At 38.7% G+C, this 12,445-nt stretch overlaps 1 protein-coding gene across 1 annotated transcript; it reads left to right on the top strand.

Moving 5' to 3' along the window:
- The first annotated feature begins 8,841 nt into the window (after positions 1-8,841).
- Positions 8,842-10,247, top strand: LOC119774815 (trace amine-associated receptor 1-like). Its single transcript, XM_038272495.1, has one exon. It carries the CDS (start codon positions 8,993-8,995, stop codon positions 10,028-10,030), a length of 1,038 nt encoding a protein of 345 aa, XP_038128423.1. The 5' UTR covers positions 8,842-8,992; the 3' UTR covers positions 10,031-10,247.
- The last annotated feature ends 2,198 nt before the right edge of the window (positions 10,248-12,445 follow it).

The following is a 12,445-nucleotide window of genomic DNA, read 5'->3' as shown; positions in this document are numbered from 1 at the left end:
GGAAAATATAATGGTAAAAACATATTTAAAAAGAAATTACTGTGGAGGATATCACATTTTATTAATGCAGTTGTAGCTTAAAAAAAGTAGAACAATGTCCTTGTCTGGTTTAAAAAAGAAAAAAAACATTTTCTATAATCCTCTTAAACCTATCTTACTATACAATATATATTCTACTGTGGAAAATTTAATTGTAATTAGATTACAATTAGACATGACAAACCTTTTACCGTTGTGAAAAAAAAAATCTGTGAAATGTTTTATTTTTTTGATTGAATCAAACAATCAGAGGAACATTGTAAACACTCTTATGGAGGTGCTGTGATTCCATGTCAGACATACTGAAAGGATAGTCACTCATGCAGAAGCTACTGTACTTCTGCATTGATCAGGATATAACAGAGCTTTTCTCTTGTTTAAAAAGAGATCATTTCAACTTTAAAAATGTTACACGGTAGCTGCATCTTTCCTTTGTTTGCATCCCCTCCAGAAAAACAGCTTCGCATTAATACATCCAGCTGTTTCAGGAGAGATGGTAATTGCTGAAATTTTTAGTGCAGAAAAGCTCCAAAACTTTTTGAGGCAATGAGAGTGTGTATCGACTGTAGTGGGGGAAAAGTATTCAACTATTTACCCTAGTTAAACAAACGGAGATTGATGGATTTCACTCAGTCGGCACATTTATTTATATCTTTGCAAAGAGAGAACAGTTCATCATACAGCCCTTATGGCACAGCATTCAGCCCTTTTCTGCCTGAGCAGCGTTTGTTCCCCCTTACTTACAACAATACAAAAGTAGTCAGAGTCAAAAAAAATACAGACACTTTGGTTAACATGGCAAGTAACATGTTATGAATAAACCCTGAGAAAGAATTTGGTTTGTTATGGGAAGAAGCTATGTCTGGTCTACAAACACCATCCTGCAGAGAACTGTGTGGCCTTGAAGGTGAAATAGACTGAGTGAAAACTTTTATAGTGAGTAAATAGGATAAATTAATATATAAAAGAAGAGAAATCTAAATTTTCCGACAACACGACTCTCTATTCACATGGTGTTTTACCCACCATATTGATTCGACAGTGTTGTCAGCTGAAAGCAAGTTAGTTTAAGGAAATGAATGAAGGAGCAGTAATTGACAGGTTTTCCATATGGAAACCAATCAACAGCTTCCTAATGTTTTCCTCTTAAAAGTGGAGAAATGTTGTTGCATATAATGAAAAGCCAGAGACAGTGGAGAACCTTTGTGGATTATAGTGTGTCTAATAAAATACCTACAATTGTTTTTTTTGTCAAAGTCTTTGCTTCTCAAAAGTTAATAAAAGGGATCTAATGGAGTGTGACTGTTATTTCTGTGCACAGAACAAAGACTTAATAAGCACTATGGAAAAAGGACAAACCCCAACCTTAACTCAATTCACACCTTAATCCTAAACGTGATGTCTGACCTCAAAAAAAGCAATTGCCCATGTGGGTCTAGCCATTGGGCAACAAAAAGAGCAGTTGGTATGCACACTGTGCCATTTTCCTTGTAGATGGTGTTGTGGCCTGAGAAAACAGCAAACAAAAATAAAAGAACCTCAGATGTTTCCATTAAGGCAAATGCAACAGGAATTCAACAGTATTTCCAAAGCTTAAATTTAGCTTTAATTCTATGTCAAACCAAATGTGGCAATTAAGTAAAGAATTTTATTTATATATATATATATATATATATATATATATATATATATATATATATATATATATATATATATATATATATATATATATATATATATATATATATATATATATATGTATAAAACAGTTCCTTGTATGTATTTTCAGATTTCGATGATGTTTCTTATTTTTATTTATTTTTTATCTCAAAAGAAGATATAAAACCCTAAGTGCTAATTTCCCAAATAACACAGTGGACTTAGCTCTTACTATCAACTGTACCAGACTCACATGCAGTTTTTAACATCTTCTTTAATTAGATGGATGTTCTACTTACACGCACACTCTGCAAAGCATCAACACTGGTGTCTGAGTGCTACGTCATCAACAGGCTAATCGGTGCTAGATGGAAAACTAGCAAACATTTTTAAGGGTAAACAAATAAGAATATTCAGCTATTACCTGAAAACGGTTAACAGGTATAAAAGAAGCTCACTCATGATGCTTCCATTCAGACAAATGCAACAGGAATGAGACATCGTGGCTGATGGCTCCCCCTTCAGTCCTATGAAGGTATGACTAATCAATCACAGGCATCATCTCCCAGCAAGATTTAGCCGGCGGCTCACAGATCAAAAAAACATATTCATTCAAGTTTTATTGTTCAATGTGTCACAATGTGTCACAATGGCACGTTGGGGGGACCAACTGCTCTTGCACATTTTTAGACTTAATTTTCACCTGCTGTCAGGTGATTTTACTTAGATGGAATAAATTGATCCATTACCATTCAAGAAATAAACCAGTACTGTTATCGTGGTACAAACATGACATGGCATCTGTTTTGATATGTATTAGAACAGTCAGCAGAGAAGGGAGGGGAGGAATATTATCCAGACCTGTTAAAAGTTCCAGATGATTACAATGACTGATTGCGGTATTTACTTGCTGCCTGGGACTACGCCCCCTAGAGGGAGGCTATACTCCTAATCGGCCCCTGAATCTCAGGCTATATAGAAGTATATTTCTGACTCTCTGAAGGTGGGGATAATTTGCCTATCTTCCTCTCCCGCAGGTAGATAGTTCTTTTTTGTGACGAAGAAGGATGGGTCACTCAGACCCTGCATAGATTATCGAGGACCTAATGATATTAACAAGCAAACTGACAGAGCAGACAAGGGCAAGGCAGAAATCGGGTATCAAAAGGTAGAAACAGGTCAGAATCAGAATCACAGAACAAATACTTAGCTAAATACTTGCTAGAGTTACTCTCACCAAACAGCTCGAATAATCTGGAGCCTTAGGCAAACAGGCAGCATAAGTAGCAGTAGGAACCAGTTGGAAAAGATGAGCGTAATGAGCCGCCAGGCCAATTAGACAGGTAGCAGGAGTAGATGAGAATTCCAACCATCAGTGCCAAGACAATGACAGTGTTCCCTCACTTCATTGTATTGTGTGGGTAGCATCCGTTGGTAAGGCTGTGTTACAGGTTGGTCATCTGTGAGGTGTATCTCATGCTGTACTTTGTCTGTGTAACCTAAGTCTTTATCTTCTACTGCAAACACAAATGAGTATGTCTGCAGCAGCAGAGCTAGCTGTGCTTCTTGCTCTGCAGTTCCATTAACCTTTAATTTATTGAGGATAGACTGGACATCTGTTGGTGGTTTGGTCTGTCTGCTAATGCTGACTTATCTGCTTATCTGTATCTGCTAAAATTCTCTGAAACAGACATTTAAACAATTGGTCACCATTTACAGAGTCAACCACTATCAAAAGTACAATTCTAGAGTTGCAAATAGATATCCACATCAGGTTCATGACCTGGACTGGAAAAACATGCCTCTTAGATGTCACCAAGGTTGGCACCACCACCAAACCCCCAGGTAAAGGGGAATGGCCAGGTTCAATTTCAATTTAATTCAATTCAGTTTATTTATATAGCGCCAAATTCACAACACATGTCATCTCAAGGCACTTTACAGTTCAACCAGATCATACAGTTGCATTAAAGGAACTTTTACACTGACAGTTCTAAGTCATCTTGCTATACCAGCAGCTGCAGATGATGCTGGCACATGAACTGCATTTTCCCCAGCAATCCTGACAAATAAGGGCCTGTCTGATAAACTAACTGTCTGCACCAGATGAAAATTCTCCCTCCAGTTATAGGTAACTTTACGTTACTCAGGTCACACAATTAACCTTTTTTTCATGATAGGACTTGTGCGCGCCTTGTCATATGAGAAGGGAGTATGAGATTGGCTGATGGATAGTGAGATTACTATGTCTGTCAGTTGGGTAGGTGGGTGTTTCTGCTGGCGGGTGTTAACGTACAGCACAGACAGAGAGATGGAGAGTGAGGATGACTCCAGCAGCAAAACAGCGTTTTCCAGATGGAAATACCAGTGTTACGTCAAGCTGCGTTTCCCCATCACATACGGTTTCCCCTGCATCTCTGCACACCTCAGGCGGCACAATTCACTGCGCAAGCGACAGGAAACGCGCATGCTCGCTAAAGGTGCGTAACAGCCGCCCTGTGCTTGCGCCACAGGGCAACTACGGAGAGCATGAAGGATCAAATTTTAGGATCTTCTGTTTGATTAGGATCAAATTTTATGGAGAAAGGGAGAAATCTGGATGGATGGATGGATGGATGGAAGGATGGATGGATGGATGGATGGATGGATGGATGGATGGATGGATGGATGGATGGATGGAACATCCCCCGTTATTAATTTCACCCTGATAAAAAAACTTCACACCCATGAGTAGAAGTAATGCAGACTGATGATATTTACACTGCATCAGATACCGTTCCCCCCATGTTAAGAAGAGGGGAACGCTATCTGACGGGGTTTAGAAGCCCATCAGATACCGTTACCCCCTGATGCCATTTACGTTGAGTTGCAATAAATGCAAAACACTCTGCAGGTACTGGTCTTTGTCGTCCGCTCTATTCAGCTGGCTTTTGAAACACACGGTGAGAAGTTGGGGGCCGGTTGGTGAGGGTTACGGGGCCGAGAAACGCAGAAGTAGCGCAATAGTTACTTTCACTAGTAACTAATTACTTTTATGGTGGAGTAACTCAGTTAGTTAACTAGTAACTATAACTAATTACTTTTGCAAAGTAACATGCCCAACACTGCAAGGCACAGAGGATGACTGTGCTGAATCTTTAACTACAAGAAATCCTCTTTCTGGAAGGGTCAGACCTATAGCCTCAACTTAAAGGTTGACGTAACCTATGTAAGTTATTTCTAATCCATTAGTGGCTGTAATTTATTTGGCCATTCAAAAGTAAGATAAATGATGCTGTCTTTTGCTGACCAGTGCTTGTTGAAAAGGAACTCTAAAATGGTATTTACTTGACTGCCAGTGTCAAGAAGACATTAAACTTCTACACCCTGTAGTTTTATTTCTCTGTGTGATGGTCGATCCTCGTAGTCTGTACATAATTGCACATAAAATGCCATGTTAATTTTAGAGATTGACAGAAGTGTGGCAATCTTTCAAATAACAGAATAACAAAATGCATAAAATAAGAAAATAAAACATCTAAAAAAAATAAAGAATTATGGCAGTGGTCACAAACAAAATACAGAGAGCTGCATTACACCACACTGATTTAGAGCACTGGAAATTGTGATATGACTTATCTTATCAACACTTACATTCCACCGTAACGTCTTAGTTCACTCTAAAAGGGGAACACCATTTTTTTTTTTACATTAACCCCTTGATTTTACGTTATTACATCATGCTCTACTCACCCTTAATAGTTTTGTGTCATTTGGAGCTGTTCCGAAGATATTCGGTTTTGTTACAGCATTCATAACATGTACGCGAATAATCACTGTCCCCCAGACATCCGTGGTTATATTTTTTATATTTATATTGTTTTAAAACAAAGCGGAGTGTGTATGACGTCATCAGAGATGGCAAAAGTACTCATTTTCCGTACTTGAGTAAAAGTACAGATACTTGCGTTAAAAAATACTCTGGTAAAAGTGGAAGTACTGATTAAACTTCTTTACTCAAGTAAAATTAACAAAGTACAGGCTTGTAAATTTACTTAGTATAAAAGTATAAGTATAAAAGTAAAAGTAGAAACCACTTTTTTCATGCCGTTGCCTACATTTTAAATGGATGTCTGCCAATAGGACTAGATCTCCGTTGTGTTCATTTTCAATCATCTCGTCGTCCATACTACTATGCTAACGCCACCGCCACCAAGCTGCAATGATTTGCCGCGAATGAATACCGCAGAATCTGTCGATTCATCTTGTAGTGGTGCGTCAAATGCAACGTAGATTCCCATCCAATTAGATTGAATTTGGTATTGATGACATGAAAAATAATAACGGTAACTGCATTGAAATGATTCAAAACTAAAGTAACGAGCCAATTTTTTTAAATGTAAGGAGTAGAAAGTACATATATTTGTGTAAAAATGTAAGAGTAGAAGTAAAAAGTCACCATAAAAATAAGTAGTAAAGTAAAGTAAAAATATCAGAAAAATCTACTTGAGTACCCATCTCTGGACGTCATCCACGCGCGCCGGCTACCATTCATTCATCCTGTCCCCTGAACTGCTGCTAGTTTTACTCACATGCCTGGAAAATGTCTAGTGTTACTACCACAGATGATCTCACTCTCAAAATGGAATTGAACGATTCAGATTAGCTAGCCAAATTAATATAAGGGGTAGAGCGTAGCCGGCTTTGGCCCAGGCTGCCTGTCACTCCAGTCCGGTGCACGGATGACATCATACACACTCCACTTTGTTTTAAAAAAAATATAAAAATAAAAAATATAACCACTGATGTCTGGGGGACAGTGATTCACCTACATGTTATGAATGCTGGCAAACCATAAATAATAAATTATGAACAGTTTAGTTTGTGCCATCAAATCGTTTGCCCTGCAGAAAAAAAATAGTTCAACTACTAGGAGGGGGGTAGGATCCAGCCAATAGACTGCCAACGAGATGCAGTGGGAGCCGCCCAGAGTTAACCAGATGCAGCAGCCCCAGTGAAGAGGCAGGAATCCGAGCCAGGTCAGGGAAACAGTTCACAACAGCAAGCCTCAGAGATCCTGGAGTCCGTAGCCCGGTCATGGGTTCCGATCAGAACATGACCAGGCAGATTCAGGGTTCCAAGTGTCTGACAGAGAGCTCAGGTAGAACGTTGAAATAGGAAGAGGCATGTTCAATAGTTGAGAGATAAATAAGACAGGACGTCAGGAAAACTATGATGCGTTAGAAGTCACACCCTCCACTGAGCCAAGAACAGGAACAGGGCATACTCAATGGATAAGAGACCGGAAATGATCAGGAACACTAATACAATACTAACAACCTCTCTCAACCCTGGCCTCCGAGAACGAGAACATCAAAATCCGACTTAGCAACACAATCTCCAAGTCAAAACACAGAAACAACTTCAATGATCTAGCCCCGATATCTGGGACTAAGCCCTATATAAAGCAGCATGAGCAGGTGGATAAGATGAGTGATAATTGGTAACCGGGCAGAGTCAGGCAGCTGAGCAAAATGAGCAAGGTCAGCTATCAGGGTAGTGATCATGACAGTACTCTGCGCTCCATGGAAAGTCTCCCCCACCTGTTACAAAGAATCCAGCATTGATCTGCTTTCAGTCCTTGGATTTTTTCTTTGTCCAAATGACAACAGAACCCTAACAAAGTCGTTTTTTTTTTTTTCGAATTCATAGTGTTACACCGGCTTCTGCTGCTTAAGTGTTAGTTTTGTACAACTTTTGAATTGGTTCATCCAGAGCTGCATCTGTGTAAGCGTTTGCCTTTGCGCTGGTTCACCCCCTGGTGTATAGATCGATGGTTCCACAGATTAAATGAATGCCGAGAATTAGGGCTTTTCCACTCTCCTGCTCTGGACAAAATGCATGATGATGTAATTGTGGGATGGAATGGTTCAGCCAATTGCAGTGGAGCTGTACTGCAGCCTCAAATCTCTATGGCTGCAGAACCTCTGCCAAAAAAAGGTGCAGGATTTGGAAATCCACTACTGTAAGCATTAACAGAAATTATTCCAGTAATATTTATCAAAATCTTTGGTGTAAGCACAAATTGCAGAGGAAGATTTAGACCTTTTTCTTATCAAACTGATCAAGAGGGCCGGTGTTGTTGTGGGGGAGCAGCTGGACACCCTGACCACCGTGGCAGAGAGGAGGATGCTGTCCAGGTTTCAGTCCATCTTAGACAATGACTCACATCCTCTCCACGACACACTGGTCCAGCAGACGAGCTCCTTCAGCAGAAGACTCCTCCTACCCAGATGCAATACAGAGCGCCACAGGAGATCATTCCTTCCTGTGGTCATCAATCTCTATAAGGCCTCCCTCAAGTGATTCAGCCCCCCTAAATTGACATTTATGCACTATTTTTGCACGCCACGTATCACTTTACTTGGATTTATTACTTTAATTAGACTTTTCACTTTATTGGATTTAGTTTTTACTTATGCATAGATATACGTACAGATATATATACAGAAGAGCTATATGTGTATATATATTTTATGTCTTTTTATTCTTATTTTTTATCTTTATTATATTGTATAGTTGGATGTGTGTATATATCATGTAAAACTGTAACTGGAGCGTGTAACAAAAGTAATTTCCCTCTGGGATTATTTAAGTATTTCTGATTCTGATTATCCTAAACTTCTACATGCTTTTCAGTTTATTCTTTCCCCAAAGCCCTCAGTAAGTATCAGACCCTTTTCATAAAGCTCAGCAGCATTACCATATAAGGTAAAGGTAGAGCCTCATTGAAAGTCTCCCGGAACAGATATAGCAGTTATTTAAAACAGAAAATGAAATTAAAAAAAAATTAATCTTCAACAGATCAGTCAATGAATCTCTTGCTGACTGGTTTTAGTTCAGTGCAACAGCAACAACAGTTGAAGTTTTTTTTTTTTGCTTGCATTATGTCGCCATCTACGTGTCATGTGAGTGTTTACTTGTATAAGCTTAAACTCACACAAGCACAAATATTCAACTTCTTTGGCTAGAGGGAGGCAAAACACTGTAACTTCATTGCACGGGTTCCATAGGAAATGAGGGAGTGACATTTCCTCCTGTGAGCCCAGCCCTTTAGCCATAAAGGCTTGTTCTAACAGATTGTTTTAGCTCAGAGCAACCAGCACTGACACACTGACTGGTTTCACAGAGACTTGCATGGCTGTGAGCCACTTACACTTATGCTCTGACAGAGTATAAGGGTGAATCTGCAATTCAGGAGAATAGTCAGGGAAGGGTGGTTACTTATATATATAATATCTTTTGGACATGGTGAATGCATTTCTTATGGGTGATTGTTTTTATTTTGATGGATTTTAGATCAAATCTTTATGTCCCAATGGAAAACAGAACTAATGTTTTAATTTACTTACTTCATCCCTGTTTTGAGATGAATCTGTTTAGTTACAAACTAACAACTCCTTCTGCTGTGTGTGTAATAGTGCAAGTTTTCCTAACACTTTTGTCTCTTGTCACAGTATGCGGAAACCTCCTTGTAATAATTTCAATATTTTACTTCAAGCAGCTCCACACTCCCACCAACACTCTCATTCAATCTCTGGCTGTAGCTGACCTGCTGGTTGGTGTTCTTGCTTTTCCATTAACAATGTCATTCTCTTTTACCTCATGTTTTTATGACAATAACATGTTTTGTAAGATAAAAAACAGCTTTGATGTATTGCTCAGCACATGCTCTATTCTGCACATGTGTTGCATTTCGGTTGATAGGTATTATGCAGTGTGTCAGCCTTTAACATATAGATCCAAAATCAGCCTCCATGTTGTGATCATCATGATTGTCATAAGCTGGGGTCTTTCAGTTCTTACTGCAATTGGTGTTATTATTTCTAGATTGAACACAGAAGAATGCTTGGATGCATGTTTTATTGACATTATCATGACAAACATTGTGGGACCTTTGACATCCTTTTACCTTCCAGTGGTCATAATGCTTTGCATCTACCTGAAGATATTTGTTGTTGCACAGAGACAGGCACGGAGCATCCAAACCAAGAAAAACTCTGGAGCAACTGTCAGTAAGATGGAGAGAAAAGCCACCAAAACTCTGGCAATTGTCTTGGGGGCTTTTCTGTTTTGCTGGGCTCCTTTTTTTCTTTCCTTCACGTTAGCACCTTTTTCCAATAGTTTTGTAATGGTTTCAGTGATTGAATCAACCAGTTGGTTTGCACTGATCAATTCAACTCTAAATCCATTTATTTATGCTTTCTTCTACTCCTGGTTCAGGTCAGCCTTTAAAATTATTGTTTCTGGGAAAATATTTGTTGGCAACTATGGTAACTTAAAATTAAACTAAGGCACATATTAAACAAACAAAAAAAATACAGGCTAAAATAAATTTCTTTGGAGGATACCGTATGTCATGTCCTTGTCTAGTTTTTCTAAAAACAAATCATAACCTACAATCCACTTAAACCCTTCTTAGTAGACAATATATATCCAGCAGCGAAATAATTTTTTTCCCACGGTTTTAGATTTTTTTTTCTTTTAAACGGCACTAGTGGCTGGTTTTTTGTGACAGCAGGAAAGGAAAGGGTGTATGAGAGAGGAGGAGAGACATGTGGCAAAGGACCACAGGCCAGATTTGAACCCGGGTCAGCCGCGTCAAGGACTAAGGCCTCTGTAAATGGGTTGTGCGCACCACTTACCACTTAGCACTGCACCACCTGCATGCATTTAAATACAAATTAACAACTACTACTATAAAATATGCCCAAATCTTTACCATGGTGAAAAAAATTGAAGATAAAAGTGAAGGCAGGCAAAAAAAATAATCTAAGGCGAGTTGGGTAGTACATTTTTTAGCTTAATTTTATTTGACTGTTAAAGAAAGAAGCAGAGGAAAACCACAGGCACTCTTGTGAAGGTACTGTGAATCCAGATCAGACACACTGACAGGTCAGTTCCAGTCATGCAGAACATTTCTATGTCTGCATCCATCGAAAGATACACCGGAGACGTTCATTTATGTGGCAGTGTTGTCAGCTGGAAGGGAGTTTTTTGAGGAAATGAATGAAGATTGAAAGATTTTCCAAATGAAAACCAAGAAAACAACTTTCTGAAAGTAGTAAATTGTTGCATATTAGAGACAGCAGAATAAAGGTTGTTTAATAAAATACCTACAATTGTTCATTTTTTCCACAGTCTTTGCTTCTCGCAAGTTTATAATATGAATGTAACGTGAGTGTGACTTTTACTTTTGTGTCTAGGGCAACATCTTGATTCCAAAAAGGGTACTGATAATTTATTTTCATTCCAGTATGAAGACAACATGTAGTCAATGTTATATAATCATACCAAATTAATGTAATGTTTTTTAATTAGTATAATACTTTAAGTTATACTTAAAGTCTACCTACTCAGTTTAAGTGCATGCGCTATTCTACCAAATGCAAAACAGTACAGAAAAGGAAATTAATATTTAAAATTATAATTAAATTTTTTTGAAGTATTATATGCAATAAAAGACACAAATACACAAAAGTGCTGTATTTGTTTTCAATTTGACAGTTAAAAGTAAAGAAGAAGTGACTCTAAAAGGAAAGTCTGTGTCAGGAACCCAGTTTGTGTGGTCTGTTTTTGTGTTTCCTTTCTTCCTCCACCAGGTGGTGCCCCGTCCTCATTGGGCCTCCCCGCACACCTGCAGTTCGTTGTCTCATTACCTGTGGAGATCTCTTAAGCTGCTGACTGCCACTACCTCGTCGCCAGAGTGTTTGCCAGTTTCGGGTATTCTAGCCATGCTTAGTTTAGCAGAGTCTAACCTGAGTTTTTGTTTTGCCAGTTTTTGGTACTCTAGCCAAGCTGAGTTTGCTGAGTCAAACTGAGTTTTTTGTTTACCTGAGTTATAATCTTGCTGTTTTTGTCTTTGCCTCTCGGCAGGAAGTCATCCTGCAAACTAGAGGTTTTGGACCTTCTCTCCTCTGGAAGGATCTTCTGAGAACCAAACTGAGCTGAGGATTCAAGTTTGTGGTTAGGATCAACCTTTTCCCCCAAGGATGTCTGGGGCTTCTCTCTGAGCAGGGGATTCATCTCCACATAATCCATTCAATACCACAGGAAATCTAAGTGGCAGTCAGCTTCTCCATTCACCAAGGAACAACCGCAGTCTGGGTAAACCCTGTCCGCCCACCATCAAACAAGACAATCACTGGAACATCCCTCACAGACTGGATTCAATAAAAGACACCTTTTTCTGGAAACGTGAGTCTGCAACCTATTCCACCTTTTCAAGTCAAAGAATCTAATTTCCCACTGAGCCTGAACTAACCGCAGTGTCTTCCCATCACTTTCCAGTTCCGGTTTGACAGTGTTCAGAGAAGCGCTGACTCATCGCATCATACTAAATAAACCTGTTAAACTTTTTCCTGGTCTCTCAGTTTGGTCTTTTGCATTTGGGTCAGATCTTTAATTAAATCATGACAGTCTGGGGTAATTTACTGTATGAATGTCAATTGTTGATAAGCTGCAGAAATACTTCCAACAGCGAACATTACTTTGTACAACTTTTCTGGAGGTAAAATAATTAGCTTTGCATCTGGCTTGATTATAGGTATTGAACACTTTGGATTCTTCAGTGGAGTCTGTGTTGTCAGAAACTGTAACAGAAATAAACTGCTAATTTCAGCTGTCTGACATTTATTTTGAACATATTTTTTTTTTATCTGTTTTTTTTTTTTTTTATAATAATAAAAGGCCATGCTGTCAAAAAAAC

This window comes from Cyprinodon tularosa, unplaced genomic scaffold (genome assembly GCF_016077235.1).
Source record: "Cyprinodon tularosa strain WSP-4 unplaced genomic scaffold, ASM1607723v1 ctg831, whole genome shotgun sequence".
Taxonomy (NCBI): Eukaryota; Metazoa; Chordata; class Actinopteri; order Cyprinodontiformes; family Cyprinodontidae; genus Cyprinodon; species Cyprinodon tularosa.
Note: the sequence above shows the minus strand (reverse complement) of the source record. Positions and strands in the feature narration are given on the sequence as shown.